General features: G+C 38.2%; 1 protein-coding gene across 2 annotated transcripts in view; it reads right to left on the bottom strand.

The window, feature by feature from the left end:
• Window positions 1–244: 244 nt before the first annotated feature.
• The window catches only part of TAFA1 (TAFA chemokine like family member 1), a 509,913-nt gene continuing 489,279 nt past the window's right edge, over window positions 245–20,878 (bottom strand). For both annotated transcript variants that reach the window (XM_032867351.1, XM_032867350.1), the window contains exons 4-5: window positions 7,206–7,330; window positions 245–1,371 (exon numbers count right to left, since the gene is read on the bottom strand). In XM_032867351.1, coding sequence (XP_032723242.1) covers window positions 1,354–1,371; window positions 7,206–7,330 — 143 coding nt within the window. In that variant the 3' untranslated portion in view covers window positions 245–1,353. The remainder of the gene's footprint in view (window positions 1,372–7,205; window positions 7,331–20,878) is intronic.

The raw sequence follows: 20,878 nt of genomic DNA, 5'->3' as shown, positions 1-20,878 counted from the left end.
CAAGTAACCAGTAGAGGAACCCAATCATGGGATTTGACATTTCATCTTGTGGGCTACGTACACAGCAGTTATAACAATGAATTTCTGATTTTCAAAATACTGGGATTAGAAATATTGGCTGTGATGGCAGCAAAGTCCTCACGGAAAAAATTCTGGCTGACTACAAGTCTCTAAGCAGGGTGTTCTCTGGATTTGGCTAAGGCTGACTGAGGACAAATACATGGCAAATAAAGAGGACAAGTAGGTTAAGAAAGAAGTTATTTACCACTTTAATAGGGCTGTCCAGCATTTGGTCACATAGATCATTCTGAAATTTAATTGCTTTAATGGTCTTCCTGTCTCACCAGAAGAGATCTGAATCCTCTTGGAAAAAGCAAATCAAACATAGAAAGAGGTGCCATGATAAGACTTGTTGCTACAGCACTATGTACTTAATGATGCCAGACTTTGGATTTAATCGGAGGACATTTCTGCAGTCTAGGACAGCTATACAAAGCCTTAAGACATCGTATTTACAGAACTTATTAATACAGGGATCCATATTCTACCATAATTTTGCCAGAGTCTTAATAGCATGGTGGAGTAGCTCCCTCAAGAATCCTCATTGTCTTATCTGTGGAAAAGCTAGTAGTTCTAAAAATACTTTCCTGGAAGAGGTTAGAATGGTTATTATATATCAATTGAATATAAAGTATGGTTATGTAAGCCAAGCTTGCATGCTAATATTGCACAGGGTAGAAAGCAATAAAACAGGACAATGTGCTTCCTTGGGCCATCTGGTAGAAACAGAAGGAAGCTCTCGATTCAGTATTGTTATGATGCCTCAGATTCCAGGAGTCCACCTGTAGCTGGCCTTCCACTGTGAGTACCATGCTGAAATTTCAAAAGGGCACATGTCTTCTTCCTTGCCAATAAAAAAAGAAATTGCGACAAAACAAAACAAAATATCCAAACTCAAAGAGGTACACCAGCCGTCTCAAACTGTGGTATTGTTCATTTCTTGAAGAGAATATATAATATTTCAAAATATTATATATATACATATATTTAAAATGGTACAAAGGAACTATAGATCCAAATTAGAAGATAGTTGATCGTTCTTCGTAATCCCAAAAATTTTCACTGAGAAAACCCTTTTTTTTAAACCCACTTCCCATGGTGTTGCCAAAAGCGTGGGGTCTTCTCACTATAGAATACTTCGTGACACACAGTAAAAGCACTGTGATTATCTGGTAACCAGTCAAAGTGCAAATAAGAAATCCATTTGGCTTGTAATGTGTAAGATGTTTTAAATTCTTAAAATGTGTTTTCCGCAGAGGTGGTTTTCCTTTGCTTCTATAACAAACGCTTCCATTAGGTTCTTGGGTGAATCTGAAACCAAAGAAAGAAAGAAATTTCAGGGAGAAAAGAACGAGATGAAGGCGTAAAGGTGAATAGGCAGAAAATGAGGACATCTTGAATTTATAGTACGTTGCTTCTTTCAACTGCTCTGAAGCCAAAAATGTTAGTCTAGAGCTGTAGTTCTCAAATGGTGATCAAAAAGCACACTGACGGGCCATCATATTTTGATCAATTCATTACACTTATTTTGCCACAGCTGAGGAGAGAGACTCTGGGAGCAATGAATAACCATGACCGGCTTCACAGGCACGTGACCTACCCAGTGTTGCACAGAGCCCTGTGCTGAACAGGCCCCCACACTTCATTTAATGACCTGCTACTGCAGTCTTAAAATTACTACTGATTTTTTTTTTTTTAGATTTTATTTATTTATTTGACAGAGATCACAAGCAGGCAGAGAGAGAAGAGGGAAGCAGGCCCCCCGCTGAGCAGAGAGCCCGATGCGGGACTCGATCCCAGGACTCCGGGATCATGACCTGAGCCAAAGGCAGAGGCTTAACCCACTGAGCCACCCAGGCGCCCCAAAATTACTACTGATTTTTGAACAAGAAGCCTGTGTTGTCATTTTTGCCTTGGGCCCTTCAGATCATGTAGTTAGTCCCATGTCTGTTTGATGAGAATTTGAACTAAGTAAGTCATTCAATGGCCTTGTCAAGTTGGCCTGCTGTATCATGTAGAGGGGTGGCATGAGGTAAAGTCACTGCCAAGGTTAGAACACATTTTCTTAGGACCACAGGAGACTCTTGTAGGATGAGGAACTCTTCCTCTCAATGACATGACACTCAAGGGCAACTGAGAGCGAACTGTTATAACTTAGGGTGCCATTTAATATATTTGAATATGGTCCCAAAGACTTTAATGTTCAAAAAAATGCATGCACAGAGAGTCACTGATGTGGGGCAGAAATGATGATTCTAAGAGAGTTGAAGTTTCTACTTTAGAGTTTTAGGACATAGGTATTTTTCTTCATCATCTCTAAGTTTTTCTTTTTTTTTTTTTTTTTCATCTTTAAGTTCTTTATAGTCTTAGGAATTGAGTGTTCTGAGTCCAGGGGTGGAGTCCATGAAAAGCTTTCAGGGTTGGGTGGGAACAGTAGTAAAAGTTGGCTTTCAAAAGTTGGTTGCACCAGGGGCAGCACGTATCAGAAATCTTCACACATTTAAATTTTTATCCTCTCCATATGACTAACAGATTCTTCCAAACTTTGGTTTCTCATATTCCAGTAGTATTTATCACCTCCTGTTTCCACTGTCATCTTCATCAAAGGGAGAGGGAAAGTGACATTTGCAAAACTGAAATGGAATTGTCTTTCTTTTGTCTGTATCAAATTGCCATTCTGCCCCCCACCCCTCCAACCTTAGGTCCTATCCTCCATGGAAGAACAGGAGATTGGTCATATCCACCATTCCATCCCCAAAACTTTACTACACTAACTTTAGATAGAAGAAGCTTAAATATATTTATTGGTTAAATAAATGAATGATTCATTCTAACCCAGGGGCAATTTTGACAACATGAATTGATTTATTTTTGCCTCCTGCAATTTCCCGATCCACCGACCTTGCATACCCCACTCCTGCCCCACCTTCCTACCCTTCTCTCTTAAAGATAGTTCATGCAAAATGGTCTGGACATCGGGATTGTATAGGCTTTCATAACACTTCAGACCCGGTGGAATTTTGAGTGATAAAGCTGGGATCTATCCAAGCTGGTACATTACCCTTCTGTAGTATAAAAAGAACTGGCTGATGAGAATGGATGGAGATATGCAAAGTCAGAGTCGCCATTAGGAGGATGGGTCCAGGAGGGTGTGGACAAATGACTATAGTGTATTTGTGTAAATCATCAATTTGACAAGATACCCATTGTGGTTAGGTGTGCAGTCTGAGATCTGCTAACTCACCCTTTTAGGGAAAGGGAACTTGACTCTACATTGTGGAAATCTAACTGCTGATTATCTCATTAGTCTGAAAGACACTAACATACTGAGTTGAAGGAAATCCAAAGTTGCTTGATATGTTCCCAGATATTATACCAGATTATGCTCTATTATTTTAATCTGCTGATTTTTCCTTCCAAGCGCCTTTAGTTTTCTCCTCATTTTATTCCCTTCCTCATTATGATCCCAAATGACAAATGTTCACTTTTTACATTTGAATTATTATAGCATTGTCAAATAACTTATTTTCTCCAGGGAAAAGTTTAGCTTTTTAAATTAAGGCATCATTCCTGAATATACATCATTCCTGAGTATACATTTATTCCTGAATGCATTGGATACAGTGTCCCCAACTTTCTTTTTTTTAAATACACATTATACCATATTACACCTTATTATTTTGTATATATTAAACAAAATACTTGTTATAGGGAATTAGCTCAACTAATTTTTGGAGATTGGCAAATTCAGAATCTACAGAGCCAATTTTCTAATAGTGTCACCACCTTTCAAACTTACGTTTTGGATATACAAGTTTAAAAGAAAGAAATAAACCAATAGGTTTCTAAAACCATAAGAAAAGATCTTTTGTCAGTATCTGAATTGGTGTGTCTTGCCACAGACTACCAACAAAGCATTGTTAATGAAACAATTGAAGCAATGGTTAAGTGGGAATAGGGTTAAAATTTAGCCTTGAGGCTTCACCCAGATGTACCAGACTTCTCCCCGGGAGGGTTTCTGTCACCAGCTTTACTGTACTCCCTTGCTGGATTTTGGAAAACTTCTCAGGAGTGACTATTTTTTCTCCGTAAAATGACATTCAGGAAGCTTCCTCTTTTCCTAAGGTTTATTCTCTCCAGTCTCCTGAAAGGGAAACCTATGCCGGCTTCTACTTATCTTTTCTCCTTCCCTCTATAGGTTATAATATCACCTAAATCTAATTATCCCAAGGTTTTCCTTCAGATTGTGTCCCATTACCCTGGCTAGTTCCCATTCCACAATATTTGGTCCTTTAAATGAAACAATGATTTTCTACTCTCCATCCTCCTTAAAAATGAGCATGATGAACCTCTGAATTAGATCACACTTTGAAATATCTTTTTTTATCTACATTTCACAGACTGCTGAGAATTTTGAGTTGGAATGATTATTTAGGAAATAACTCATAATAGCAAGGTTTTGAAAAAAAACCTGTATAAGGAAAAATGATATTCAGGACTCTATCTTGCAAATCTCTTCATATTGGAGTTATTTTTAAAAATTAACAGTATGAAGGTAACTCTCTATTGCCATTAACAAGCTGGCCGTGTTTCTTCTGTTTTGTTTTGTTTTGTTTTTTTGCTTTTATGTTTTTTTTTCCCTAAGAGTGCTCTCTTTGAATCAGTCTTGTACATAAGAACCAAAGAGTTGATTTTATTTTTCTTCTTACTTTAAGAACTTGATTTTTTTTATCCTAAAGTTTACCTCTTAGATAAGAACAGAACAATGAAAACCTATGACTCATAATTAAAGTACATCTGAATATCGAACTGTTTTAAATGTTAAACTGCCAGAGGCAATATTTGAAGAATGTAGGCATATTTCTACTCTGACTGGGAAAAACACACTGGGCATACTAGAAAAATTAATATAAAGCCTATTTCGGAGCACATGATTTAAGAACTGGTGTTGGCATGCCATTTATACAGAAGGGAAACCTCCTGTATGTATTAGCTGGACTTAATTGTGTCTTTGTGTTTAAAAGTGTGTATTTCACTGTGAATTTCTTTGTAAGGAAGTGGAGGAGATAACTAAGTTAGTAGTAGTGTCTGGGTCCTCTCAAGGTATAAAAAGGTATAGCTTTTCCTGGTGTTTCCTTTTTTCCTTCTCTAAAGACGGTGTGGACGTTTATTAGTTGAGTGGTATGTTGCTCACATGACTATAGAGAAATCTCTTGTTTTGATGCACACATTAGAACAGGTACATCCTCTGCTTTCAAACCAACTGCATGGGCGATTTACTTCTCTTGTACACTCAGCTTGTCTTGTTTGCATTCATCCCACCCAGGACAGTAGCAAACACAGTACACTCCAGCCTCTATTACTGTGAACAGACCTGCACTGTACTTCTGGGAGAACAGAAAATGTCTTGGAGGTATTTACAATATGTTTTAAAATACACTCTACAGAGGCCAAATCAAAGAAAATTTCAGTCATAAAAAGCAGCATTAACATTTCTGGGTTTTGTTTATTTATATTCTGTCTTCCAAGTTTATTTATATTCTGTCTACCTAGTTGGTACCCCTGGAATTTCACATACTTAAATCCTGAAATAATTTGACTTGTGTTATTATTGTTCTTTACTAAGTTTCAGGTCTGGAGGAACCATGAGAGCAGGGCTTATGTTCAATAAAGGGAGATCAGTTATCATTTGAAAGAGGAAATAGAGATTTGGCAGAAAACATAGTAACCAGCTTGAAATAATGGTGATTGAATTCCAGTTGTACCGGTCATGATCAGAGTAGCTGAAAACCGACTTGTGAGAGCATCTTCAGATGGTTTGGTAGAATTAGTTTCAGGAAAAATGTAACCTGAAAAGGGAAACCTGAAATCCATGCTTCGTCAGTTAATGAAGATGGTTTCTGGAGGTAAATGTCATGAACTGGGTTCATTTTGAATAATCTCTCCTGAAGGTGTTTCTTTGAACTGAAATACGATAATCCATGCTGAGTATCTCAGGTGCATGAAAATGCATGTTAACAAGTAGGATGTTCAGGAACCTCCCCTGGCCATGAGCCAAGGAGGTATAACCATTTACTGCTTATTGTGGCCAATACTGGCAACTAAATTTGATATGCAAAGAATCTCTATTTATTTTTATATATAAAACAGGTTTTATAAGGTATGATGTTTTCTGCATCACAAGTCTGCAACTATCAGTTTTATTTCGTGAAAAGATAATGCCGAGAAGGAAGATCAACTTACGACTCATTATACGGGGGTGGGAATCAGGGATGTCCTTTTAAATTTGAGTCACCCTTTTTGGAAGGCTCAAATTCAATATGTTGGAATTTCTAAGTAGTCGTGCTTGCTTTCAACAATACCCAATGCATTAAAATACATACATACGTAACAGGGCTCATGGTCACATGATATAGATACGTGTAATAGACACGTGTTAAAATATTAACATTGTTCTGTAGTACCTATGAATAAATGCTGTCTTAAATGCTCCAAGCAACCCCTCCTCCCCCTTTAGTACTTCCACACTGTCCTATGATCTAATATCTATAGGGTCAATGGCTGGCCTGGCGGGGGCTCTCTAATCTGCCATTGCAACACGAATTCTGATGAGTTGGTTGGCCTCCCTATGCAGGTTGTTACTTATTTTGAAGGTAACTCCTTATTTTACCACAGAAACCAAGGAATGAAAATTCACATCACAAAAAACTTTCACTTCTTTAAAAAATCATCAAATAAATCTTTGAAAGACCTATAGAACATGGCTGTACTTAAATGCAGTCCTTCTCAGCAAACCATCTGGACGAGTTAGGCAAGACCTTTATTTTATAATCTCTTTTGAGCACCACAGTTGTTGGCTGCATTATTTGAATAATTACTGTCTCTCTTCCCTTTGGCTATGACAACCCAGCCTTATTTATGAGCCAGTCACAGAAACACTGAAGTGCTCAGTATGGAAAAGTCAAGTTCAATCTCCAACTTCTTGTTGATGGATGGACACTGATATAAATGTTTAAGAATGTTTTCTGTCAGGGAAAGGCTTTCTTATCTCCTGTTCAAAGCTTCTCTGGGGGCAATTTGTAGAACACAAAGGCAAACAATACAGTGGGTAACACGCATGAGACATTTGAAAGAAATCCACTTACTCTTGTGGTCTTAATTTTATTGCCTGTAGCGCACATCCATCCGGAATTATCAGGTAATGTCTTACACTCTTCTCCTTCTAGACAAGGCTCCATCTCACACCACCATTTGCCAATCACTATGGAAGCTGCATGGAAACAGGAAACAAGTGTGTTTGCATTCATCCAAACAGCTCAGGCACAGGGGCCGTGACCTTCTAGAAGTGTCAATTCTCTTTCAAGCACGCGAGTTTCTCTTTAAGCTCCTATGACTGGCTAAGCATTCTCTCTGAAGAAGAGTAATATTTTTGTGTATCAGTCTCACATCGCAAATATAATTTTATGCCGACTGGTTTGATCAAGCAACATTTTGTCAAAAATCTCCTCAGACAATGAAAGACGAAAACATATGGTTGGGGAGACATACTTTTTGGAGGAACTTCTATGTTAGTTTTTACAAGTCAAGGACCTGTACTATTTCTTTTCAGGGACAGGGACAAAAGTGTTAACTGATCTTCAGAATGACAGAACTATTCCCTCGGAAAGGCCAGTTTATCCACCCAGCATTAGGGTTAATCCCCCAGCCTAATGCCTTTGAGAAAAATACCAAAATGACTGAATGCATGAAAGAAAACCTGCAAAATAAAAATTAAGAGTAAAAATTAATAAAAGTACTCGTTTACAATCAAAGGTATACTTGAGGTGAACTGGGTTTCCTTTTGATGTTTCATATGATGTGGCTGGAACTTTGGAAAGTTAAGCCTCTGATAAAAAAGCCCCACTTTCCAGGGTAATATCACAGATGACCACAATAGGAAGCTGGCAATGCATTTAGTGGATCTATTTATAGCACAGACTTGTTTTTTGATCGTAAGATTTTATAGGATAGTGACTGGATGCACTCCACACAAATCAAGAAAGTCCACATCTTCCCTAATGCCTTAATGAGTGAAGAATTATTGCTGCCATCCCCAATTCTCAAATGTCCACCAGTGTCTCTTTCTGGAACTTTCCGATTGGCTTGTTTTCACACTGGACCGGAACCTTAGATCTGTACATATTCACCCCTTAGCCCCTTACCCTCCAAAGAGGAGGCCCCGCCATGATGCTTCCTCTCATAGTGACAAAGAGGTCAGATGACATCTGTTAACATCACAGAGGATTCATATTTAAATGGAATGAAGTAACATACCCCCTCCCCAAAGTGAAGCAGGAGCACCTGTTGAAATTCTCCCCGCATCCGGTTTTAGGCATGCTGTGGAAGGACTACAATGTTAACTTACAAGCAGAACGGTTTAACCATACGGCCATGCCTGCATTCAAGTTTTCCTCTTTCTACACTACCCTTACTTTGGACTTGCCCTCCTTTGGAATCCAGCCTACAGATTGCAAAATTTTGATATTATAGGCAAAATCACGTCTATTCTGTTATCCAGTCAATTTGAGGAATTTTCCAAGGGTAATTTGCCTCTGTTTGATTCATACCTTATGTGTGGACCAGACTGAACGACATAAAATGCATCTCTATTGGAATATAGCACGCAAGTATAGAAGATAAAATCTTGTAAATAGTCTATTCGTATGCAAGACAATGTGGTAAAACACAGAATAGCAACAGAAGATACAGATCCTCCGCAGGATAGAGAATGATTATGAGTTTTCCTTTCTTTTCTTTTCTCTTCTCTTCTTTTCTTTCTTAAGATTTATTTATTTATTTGGGGGGGGGTAGGGAGAAAGAGAGAGTACGAGCATGCATGTGCAAGTTGGGGAGGGGCAGAGGGAGAGAATCTCAAGCAGACTCCTGCTGAGCACGGACCCTAACGTGGGGCTCACAACCAATGAGACCATCACCTGAGCGGAAACCAAGAGTCAGACACTTAACTGACTGAGCCACCCAGGAGCTCCAGGAGCGCTTTTCTTTTCAATAGCGGGGCTCTGTATGAGGGTGTAGAATAGGGTCACATTCCAGTCATAGGTAAGAGACCGTATTTATAGGTGGGTTAATAGGAGACAATAGTAAATAAGAGACGCATGTATTTTGGCGGCAAGAAAAACACTTGTACTGTTGAAAGGGGACAAAAATAAATTGACAGGCTTCCGGTGACATAAGATCAATGGCAGGGTTTGGCAGTGTTTATCAAGAGACCACAGTCTGAAGCTTCCTTTAGGCCAGCACTCAGTCAGCAACAGGCTGGTGACATTTGCCACACTTGTCCCCTGAAATCCCACCTAATATCTCATGATCGCTGCCTTGAATCGACACCAAGAATGGAAACCATCTGGTCTGAGCTCTGAGGGGAAACCACCTTTCCTGACAGACTCCCATTTAGCGGTTGTGACTTTTTTTTTCCCCCACAGAGGCACACAAATAACGAACAAGCTGCCAGTAAGGTCAGCTTCAGCATCTTTACTTCCTTCGAAAGGACACTGTTCCCTCTTCTCTAGGCTGCTCTCTGCCCTCTAAGAGCTGGCTTACTTTGTTGCAAGCTAACAAAGGAGTTTCTCTTTCTTTTAAGCATTAATATCTTCTCAATGACAATGTAGACAACAGGAAAAAGAAGGCATCTCAAAACCCACAGATCACCTTTAATTCCAGGGAGTAAAGGTCCACTGGCTCACAGGGTAAAAGGAAAGGCTTTCTAAGAATAAAAAACATCCCCAGACCTGCCTATAATCTCTAAAAATTCATATTATACTTGCTTCTCCTAAATAGGGTTTGATGCTTGGACATTACCCTCTGGTTTATTAGAATTGAGTTCATTCTTCCAGTGTTGCTTTTCTAAAGATGCTATTAGACTGACTTTGCTTCTGATTTATGCATTACATGGTCATTTTAACATACATCACTTCATGTCTTAGGTCAAACTACAGTCTTTCTTCATAACTTTTTCCCCCATATACTCATATTTCCTGCAATAACTTCAAAGAAAATTCAGGGAGGATTTATAGATTACTCCCTCTTCCATACTGGAAGCTACCTAAAACCTTCAGATTATTGGAAGAGGAATGATTTAAAGAGATTTAACACAGTGAACTAACATAAATGTTACCTGTTTTTATATTTTTTCTCATAAGAAAAATATAAACACAAATAATTCTAAATATCTTGTATTATAATGGTCAGTGCATAATAAAAATAACAACTGAAGTTCCTGATGGTTTCTTCTGTGTTTCTCTGTTAGGTACCTTAAATGTTATTATCTAATCTTCATAGCAATCCTAAAGGTGGGTATTATTTTGAACCATGGATGAAAAACTTGAAGTCCAGAGGGGCTAAATACGTTTGCCAAGCTTATACACGTAAGAAGTGTAGGAATTAAGACTAAAATTCAGGCCTGGGTGTGCCTGGGTGGCTCAATGGGTTAAAGCCTCTGCCTTCAGCTCAGGTCATGATCTCAGGGTCCTGGGATAGAGCCCCGCATCGGCCTCTCTGCTGAGCGGGGAGCCTGCTTCCCATTCTCTCTCTCTGCCTGCCTCTCTGCCTACTTGTGATCTCTGTCAAATAAATAATAAAATTAAAAAAAAAATAAAATGCAGACCTGCTTACTGATAAAATCCATGATTTGCATCATAAATGTGCAAACTCATTCTAGTTTTGTGTTCAGGATTCACAGAACTCTTTAAAAGCATTTACTGACTGCTGAGTGAATGAATGAATTCTCTCTGGTGTATGATTACTGAAAATAAATTTCATATAAACAGAAAACACTTGAGGCAAACACAAAACATTTAATTTCTTATAAAATTAATGTAAAAAATATTTTGGGTAAGAGCCAGTTTATATCACATTTGTTTCTTCCTAGACGGAGCTACATATTGCTGATTCTACTACTTATCATGTTTTAGTAGTAAGTCCCAGCAGAGAACAATTTTTGAAGCCACAAGAAATTTGTGACATAGATGCCTAATTTCTATGAGGACTCTTTATCCCCTAGAAGAAATGAGTTAATTAAATATCAGCTGCAAAAACCAACTCTCTCTTATCTGTGGTGATTATAAAAGAGACTCCCTTTTAGCCCTGGGGTTCTGGAATTCGCTCTATGAATGTGCCATATTCAGGAAAATATCCGGTCTTCCACTTTTTCAAGAATGTTCATCTTTCCTTAAGAGATTCTTAAAATCACTAAAGCTACTTTAATCACAAATTTTGATTTCTCCCTTGTACCATGTCCTGTTGCTACAGACCAAAAGAGAGACTTGTCAAAAGAGAATCAACCCATCAGTGATAAATCTTAAATAGACCAGAAATCCTTTTGTTATTGTTGTTGTTGTTACCCACTTTGAGGGCTTTTTCCACGTAAAGAGAACAAGGTACTGGTAAGCAATGGGCTTAATAAGTACAGCAAATATACATTAATTTGTTGAAGAAGTGCCATTCCTGTTTATCATTTCAATAGACAATATTTGGGTCTCAACTCAGTAAATGGTCTTTGAGCACTTTCTGTAGTCCAAGGACTACCTGATTTAGTGAGATGGATCAGATAATGACCATGACATAGTCTCCGTCCTGAGAGCTTACAGTTTAGCTCAGGGTTTCTCAGTATGGGCAAAACTGGCATTTTGGCATGAATTACTAATAAGGGGGTATAAATGAGCAAAGTTCCCTTGGCAGTAAATATGTTATTGTGCTGGTAGTGTAGGCTCACCCTGGGGAGTGGGAAGAGAAAAATCTTAATAAGATTGTGGAAGTTCTTGAAAGCATGAAGCTCAGGCTGGGTTTTTGTTTTGTTTTGTTTTCCTTAAAGGAATGGTAAGTCACTGAATATTCTAGATTCTGTGTGCAAAGAGAAGAGACGATTAACGGGATGGTTGGGAAAGATGGATTTGGCCATGATGTACAAGATGCAAGAAGAAAGAAACAAACAGCTGAAATGCTACGTAAGCATGGCTGCATTCACACAGGATGACTAGGTCTGGATTTTGGTCGCCTACTCCACAACTGTGAAGAAGGGCAGAGCTGAAAGCAATGTCAGGAACAACTGCGGAAACCATGTGACTAATAACTCAACTACATCAACTGTAACCCTTACTACCTGGGACTAGAATTATTAGCTCATGTACCTGCCTATTCACCAGACAATGTGCTCCTGGAGGGCAGGGCTCCTACTACATTCATCGTTGAATGGCACAGAGTAACTCAAGACAGGTTTAGAATTTATGAATGAGTGAATTAAAAAAAAAAAGAAATAGAGAAAAAGAAAAAATCATGCTTATATGAAAGGATTGGGAGGATTTCATGAGAAAGCACATTCAAAGCACTTAGCAGAGTGTCTGGCATTCAATAAATGTTCAATAAATATTAGCTATTATTATCATCAGCATCATCATTTTTATTACTCTAAAGAATAAAATCACTGCAAAACAGAAAAGGCAATTCCTCACGAAGTGAGAGAATGAACCATTGTTCTTCAATATTATGCCAAACTCTCAGCTTGCTTCTATGACTTATGAGAGTTTGAGCATAAATTAAATGGCTGAGCATATGATTTCATTCATGTTCCCAAAAGTAGGTTATAAGTACATCAATCAAGACAAATTTCCCAGCTCATTTTTGTGCGACCTATCATGCAGTTTAGGCAATGGCTGAAACTCCATGAAAGGACTGGAACAGCTCTCTTGCCTTCGTTTATGCACAGGTTGTTGTAACAGCTGTTAAAATGCTCTTCTTCAAAGGACCTGCCTGTGAGTCCCTCTGTGTTATTGTCTTTATCAAAGTAAAGTTAAAGGCATAGAATAATGTGGCCTGCAATCATTCCAAATTCCCTATTTCCTGCGAGCCCACATTTAAGGTTAGGATCCAGGGTAGAGAGATATTATGTAATAGTTAACCTCTAAGCTTTTGGATATAAGATAGAGAGACCTGGGTTTGAATCTGAAGCCCACTACTCACTGGTAGTATTGCTTTGGAAAGTTGCTCAGGTCAAGTCTAAGGTTCTTGAGTTATAAATGCAGTTAATAGAAATCACAACTGGTAATAGTAAATTTTTAAGTGAGGTCAGCATCTTAGTATGATACATAATAAACTTTATACTTAACATGTGGCAATTATTCTGTTATTTGTCCATGTGTCCTCTATCCTCCTATATATGCATCTGTCCAATCATCTTCATAGAGAGTTAATGCCTTATCTTATTGGAAGTTCATACTAATTGTGGGATGCATATATTCAGTTTTTGCTAACTAAATTGTATTTATTTGTAGGATCTACAATATATTTCAGAAACATACATGGAATTAATGACGTGATTGATTAGCATTGCTTTCCTTCTACAAATTCTATTCCAGTGCTTTTCAAACTGGGGCAATTTTATCTTCCTTGAAGGAATTTGAAGACAAAAGTTATATTTTATTTATTCAGAAGTTATTCACTAACTGCTGTTAATGATATAAATAAATATAAAACAGACACAGTTCCTATCCTAAAGTAGCTTATAGTCTATTGTGGGAGATAAATACTAATTGTAACGATGTGATAATACACACAGACAAATCATGAGAAAGATACTAGGGACACTAATGGGGGGATCTGCTTTGAATCATCAGAGCGATATAGTAAGAAGAGCCCTTATTAAATATAGTCTTTTCACTTTAGATAAATACCTGGTAATGGAGTTATTTTATTATATGGTGTTTCTATTTTTAAATTTTTGAGGAAACTCCATACTCTTTTCCACAGTGGCTGTACTAATTTACATTCCCACCAACAATGCATGATGGTTCATTTTCCTCCACATTCTCACCAACACTTGTTATTTCGTGTGTGTGTGTGTGTGTGTGTGTGTGTGTGTGTGTTTAAACCATTCTGACAAGTGAAGGTGGCATCTCATCGTGATTTTGACTTGCATCTCCCTGATCATGAGTTTATGTTGAGCAACTTTTCATGTGTGTGTTGGCCATCTGTGTGTCTTTTGTGGAAAAATGTCTATTCAGGTCCTCTGCCCATTTTTAAATTGGATTGTTTGTGGGTTTTATTGGCATCGAGGTGTATAAATTTTTAATATATTTTGGACATTAACCCTTTATCAGATATGTCATTTGCAAATATCTTCTCTCATCTAGTAGCTTGCTTTTTTGTTTCATTGGTGGCATCATCATTTACAATAACCAAGATATGGAAGCAGCCAAAACGTCCATCAATAGATGAGTGATTAAAGATGAGGTGGTATGCGCATGCACACACACACACACACACACACACACACACAGGAATATTATACGGCCATAAAAGAGTAAGATCTTGATATATGCTACAACATAGACGGACCTAGAGGGTATTATACTAAGTGAAATAAGCCAGACTGAGAAAGACAAATACCATATGATTTTACTTATGTGTGGCATCGAAAAAACAAAACAACTGAATCAAAAAAGAAGAACAAAAAAGGCAGCATTAGACCTATACATACAGAAAACAAACTGAAGGTTGCCTGAGGGAAGGGAGGTGGGGGATGGGCAAAATGGGTGAAGGAGAGTGGGTAATACAGGCTTCCAGTTATGGAATGTTACGGGAATAAAAGACAGGCATAGGAAATATAGGCAATGATACTGTAATAGCATTTTAAGATGACAGATGGTAGCTCCACTTGAGTACAGCATAAAGTGTATAGAATTTGAATCACTGTGTTGTACACTTAAAACTAACGCAACATTGTGAGTCGACTACAGTCAAATAAAAACTGAAAGAAAGTCTTCATTGCTAAGGTAATTTAAAAACTAAGTAATCAGCAAAATTGTTTCCATAGTAAAGAAAATAAGTATATATATTATGAGGTAGAAGTCTAACTTCACATGAATTTTAAGATAAGACACAAAACATAAATCTTTTGCTCGTCACAGGCTGTTCCAAGCTGTCTTATCAGAATGCAGGGGTATAGTTTCTACTGCTCTGAAAAAAACTATCTGCTTTGTGACAAGGAATGTTCAGACTTTTTATCAACTCAAGGGAGTGCTCTTAATTCCTGCCAATTCTAATATTCTTCTTTGTGTGCTCTATGCCAAGGTTGCTGTCCCTGGCTTATTGTGCACTTTCAATACCTGATAACTCTATCATTGTGCCCACTTATAAATTAAACACTGCATGTCTTGGTTTCACTAAATCAGTGGTTTTATTTTAGAATTTAATTCAATGATATTTTTCCCTTTGTAGACATAATTTAAATCTTTGTTTAAGAAGAAACATCAAGTGGGGCGCCTGGGTGGCTCAGTGGGTTGAAGCCTCTGCCTTCGGCTCAGGTCACGATCCCAGAGTCCTGGGATCGAGCCCCGCATCGGGCTCTCTGCTCAGCAGGGAGTCTGCTTCCTCCTCTCTCTCTGCCTGCTTCTCTGCCTACTTGTGATCTCTGCCAAATAAATAAATAAAAATCTTTAAAAAAATAATTTAAAAAAAAGAAGAAACATCAAGAATCATGATTATTAAATAAATTTCCTATTGAACACTCCTGGATTCTCAAGTTTAACATTCTGTGACTAAAACATTTAAGAGCAACCCCATAGTTTATGATAGAGTAGGATTTGTAATTTTGTCAAGACCCATGCATTCTGATGTTCTGGTTTTTGCCAACCATAGAAACCTTTGTTTATCCTTCTTAATTTTAAAAGTAATATCTACTCTTTTCCAAAATTCAAAGCATACAGATAATTAGCAAAAGGAAAGTAAATATAGTCACATTAAGCAGAAGTAGACCGCTACATTTGGCTATGGATTTTCCAGTCTTTTTCTCTAATTATTCTTGACACAGCATTCAGAGTGATCTTTAAAATGCAAATCATTTCATATCAATCCTCTGCTTAAAACTCTCCAATTGTGCCAGCACATGGAATAAATTCTATACTCCTTACTCTAGCCTTCAAAGAGCCATGTTACTTGGCTCATCCTATCTCTCCATCCATTTTTTTTTCTACCAGCTCCATCTTCACCCTCCAGCAATTGCTCTACCCCCTCAAGCTCTTCTGCAAACATGTTAATCTCTTGTAAATCTCTTTTCTGATTTGGCTCACCCTCTGTCCTGGGCATGTTCATCCAGAATTGACATCAACTGAGCCTCAATTCAACTGTTTTGTTTTGTTTTATTCTAGAGTGGCCCCTCTTGATAATTTATCAAAAATAAGCCATATCCACCTGACCCTGACACTTTCCCCTTATAGCCTGCTTTGATTTTCCTCATAATATGTGCTATGTCCTGAATCCACACACCATTTTCAGTTTACCTGGATATTTGTCCTTTCTTCCCACTTGGCTCTAAGTTCCATGAAGGTTTGGACTTTATATTCTGAAGTGGCTAGAAGGGTGCTCTCATATAGCAGATCATCAATATATATATTTTTAAATGGTTGAAAAAAATTATACACCAACATATACAATATTTTTTATGTAAGTAAGATCATTCCACACAGACCATCTGCTACCCTTCTTTAAAATCTACCATGGAATCATAAATATTTTTGCACATCTCTAAATAAATGAAAAGAATCATTACCTTAAGGCCTATATCACATCCCTTATTAAGGTGCATTTTATTTAACCAGTCCCTTAGTGTTGGAAATTTGTCTTTTTTGTTGCTACTTGTTTGCTATTAGTAAAAATGCTTATATTAACACGCTTGTGCATATACTGTTGCAAATGTATTTAATTATTTCTCCAGGGTAAATTCTAAGAAGTGATATTTCTGAGTGAAAAGGTAAAAAAAAAATGTTTAGCATTTGTGATATATAAACTGTCAAGAAACTGTTCATAACCGCTATTTCTCACCAGAAGCACCCATTTCTCTGCACAGCTTCCAAAACACTGGTTAGAATTCTTAATGATTTGAGTGAAAGCATGGATTTCGTCTGTCTTTTGGGGGTACAGAAACATGATCTTAGCCAGCTAGGGAACCCAGCCCGCTCCCAGTCTTCATGTTCCATGTTGACCCTCTATAGAATAGACCTAACGTAGTGAAACAACAACAACAACACAAAATCTCAATTTCTTGGTGACTAATTTCTCCTCCAGGAAATCTAACCAAGAGGGCTGGAATACCAGAGGAGATGATCATGAGGTCAAACAGAGTGAAGGCTCTAAACCAAACACACACAAGGACCAGAAGACTATTACGTTCCTTAGTGTAAACTGATATTTCTCGGAAGTCCCTGCTGAATGGGACGTACTTACTCTACATGTGCATCGTAGGGTTAGCAAACTCAGCATGGAGAATCTTGCTATTTCAGAATAAAACATACATTTATGCTTGTCCCTTTGAAATTTGACTTCCTGGTGGCTGCCACTTCAATGTGGTCCATTTACATCCATGGCAACAGAATGAGGAGAGGCATTGTTAAGTGGATATGGATATAGAGAAGAACTCCAAAATCTCTATTTTTTAAATCAGAAAGAAAGTAAGATTAAAAAAAAAAAGATATTTAGGGGCACCTGCGTGGCTCGGTGGGTTAAAGCCTCTGCCTTTGGCTCAGGTCCTGGGATCGAGCCCCGCATCAGGCTCTCTGCTCAGCAGGGAGCCTGCTTCCTCCTCTCTCTCTCTCTGCCTGCCTCTCTGCCTACTTGTGATCTCTGTCTGTCAAATAAATAAATAAAATCTTTAAAAAAATTAAATAAGAAAAGATATTTATAAGCAAGTTTTTAAATAAAAATTTACTTATTTAGAGAGTGGGGTGGGAGGGGTGGGACGGACACAGGGAGAGGGGGTGAGAGACTCTATGCTGAGCCCAGAGCCTGATGTGAGGCTCAGTCTCATGACCTTGAGATCATAACCTGAGACGAACCATGAGTTGGATGTTCAACCCACTGCACCACCCAGGTGCCCCTTATAAGCAACATTTAAGCCATATGCACATGTATATATCTTTTGAGTGTTAGCTCTCTGTGTTCTTACAATTTGGAAATGGCTCACTGGAGGAATATATTTATACACAAGTGTTTTCCCAATTTGAAATAGTACTTTGTGAAGTTATTATTAAATTCTATAATATAGTCTTTGCTAAAATTGCTACAGATTTGCCATAATCAAATAATGTCAGTTAAGTCCATTTTCTTCTTTTCATATGTAATCACTTTTATTGTTATTGATACATTAAAATATCACTTTTGGTTAATTTCACTTTGCAACTAATCCCAGATATTAAATTATTTCCAGAAAATTCTTGGCCTCAAGCTCCTTTGCAAAACTAGGGCTCGAAATCTTGGCAGTAATGGGAAAGTTGTACACTGATTGTAAGATCTTTCATTTTAATCTTGTTCCCACTAGAGAAGATTGATATAAATAAAATTTAAATAGAAAACACATTTCAGATGCCAACAGTGAAAAAGACTTTGTCAGCCTAATGAAAAGGTATCAATTTTCTCTACTTTATTCAATAAATTGTGAGTCATTTTCTAAATGGATTAGATTAAAGGAAAGTTCAAACTCCCAGTGAGATGCTCTTGGCACTGATGGAGACTTTAGACAAGAGAAAAAGAACCAGGGCACATAAAACCTCTTAAGCCGCTTCAGATCTATAAAATTGATAGCAAGTAAGAGAGAGGCGTCTCTAACCCTGAACTCACCTATCGCCTGAGAAGCCAAATCTTGGGGAATTGAATAAGACACCCTGTTTCTCTTATTTTATTAGGATATCATGGTGGTTGAGTAAATTACAACTGAGAACATGGAAATCTTGGGAGGGGTGAGTCTTGGATAAAAAGCCTGTGGCTCTCAATGCTTTATATGCCTGTCTCATAGATGTATGATAACATAAGAGAACATTACGCTCTAATGCGATTATGCTCATATAGCCTCTGTGGGAGACTTTGATACCTTCAGGTTTATTATAATTAATTTAACTTCAGAAAATATAACCTAACTTTCATGTGAGGATGAAATGTATAAACCTTGATCATAGAACACTCTTGGATCTAATCTGATTCTTCTGTATGTGTTTGAAATGGCAAAATCATTTGATAACTGGTTATTTTTGTATTTGGGAAGAACTGCCCCAAACCTCGGTAAGCATATGCATTCTTTTGCCAGCCCTTTGAGAAGTGGAAAATAACAATCAAGTGTTTTTATTTTCCCCTACAGGATACCACACAACTAGCATGGTTGTTTTTGTGGAAACGCCTGAATAGTTTGGAAGAATCTAGCTTTCCTTATCAGAAAATATTTGTAGACTATCTGCTGTATGCTTAGCACCATTTAATACAGGCAGTCTGAGTTATATAAAAGCATGCCAGAGCTTTCACATGTGTTTTTAAGTAGAAGAGGAAATAAGAAATGTCATAAGGTCCTCATTTCTAAATATTTACTTTCAATAATATTGAACAGTTAGAAACTATGTGCGTGATGGCGGCGGCGGAGGACCCTGAACTCACTTTGTCCCATGGATCCACCAAATCTATATCCACATATATAGCAATTAAGATCAGTTTCTTCACAACAAACAATAGGGGGACCTCATAAAGAAGGGTAGGGTAGATGGAGAGATGGTAATGATGGGAATCCCACCCCAGTGTGATGATCTCTAGTAGGAAAGGATATCATCGAGAAGCCAGTGCACCAACTTGCCTGTCCTGGAAAACAGTGGAAAAAAAACAAGGAAACATAAACAAAAACAAAAACAGTAGCTTAAAGGCAAACTAGACTATAAGTGAAGGAAATCCATTTACTAAGCTTAGATTGCTAAAACATGGGAACTACTAGAGCTCCCTCAGGAGGGGCACTAGCAATTTCCTACATTTTCCCCTGCCTTGATAGCAAGCGTGTTGGCACCCTAGCCAGCCTTCTAGGGCAACCCAGAGAGCCCCAAGCCCCCAGCTCACCTCAGCTCTCACTATTCCACCAAGGTGGCACTGATGTGATGGGTCCCAGGAATCCCCTGACCCACCCTTGTTCTGTCTCCAAATGTTCCACTAAAGTGGTTCCACTGTAACGTGCCCCTGAACCCTGACCCACACCCACACCAACTTCTGGTGTCCTACCATGGTGGCTCTGGTGTGGTGCACCTTGGGACTCCCCTGACCCACACCTGTCCCAGCTCCAGCAGGTCTATCAAAGCCGCCAGCATATGCAGGCTACATACGGAGGTTCCTACACAAGGGGACTCCTTCCCGACAGGGAGAGGTAGTAGTACCACCCAATTCATACGATCAAATACAACAAGTCAAACAAAAGGAGGAGACAGGGAAGTATGTTTCAAATGAAAGAACAAGATAAAACAGAAGAAAACCATAATGAAATAGAGATAAATAATTCACCTGATAGGAAGTTCAAAGTGATGGTCATAAAGATGTTCACCGAACTCACCAAAGAATGGCGGGACACAGTGAGAAGTTCAACGAAGAGTTAAAAAATATGACAGAACTAGTCAGAGTTGAAGAGTACAATAACTGAAATAAAAAATATTCTAGGGAGAATTAACAGCAGATTAAATGACAAGAAGAATGGATCAGCAATCTGGAAGACAGGGCAATACAAATCATCCAATCATAATAGCAAAAAAAAAAAGGGGGGTTTTAAAAAGAGAAGTTGGGGGTGTCTGGGTGGCTCTGTTGGTTAAGCCTCTGCCTTCAGCTCAGGTCATGACCTCAGGGTCCTGGGATCGAGCTCCGCCTCGTCTCAGGCTCCCTGCTCAGTGGGGAGCCTGCTTCTCTCTCCCTCTGCCTGCTGCTCTGCCTGCTTGTGCTCTCTCTCCATCTCTCTAATAAATAAATAAAATCTTAAAAAAAA

The sequence above is a fragment of the Lontra canadensis genome, unplaced genomic scaffold, assembly GCF_010015895.1.
Source record: "Lontra canadensis isolate GAN:19392208 unplaced genomic scaffold, GSC_riverotter_1.0 scaffold34, whole genome shotgun sequence".
Taxonomy (NCBI): Eukaryota; Metazoa; Chordata; class Mammalia; order Carnivora; family Mustelidae; genus Lontra; species Lontra canadensis.
This window is presented reverse-complemented; position numbering and strand designations above follow the sequence as displayed.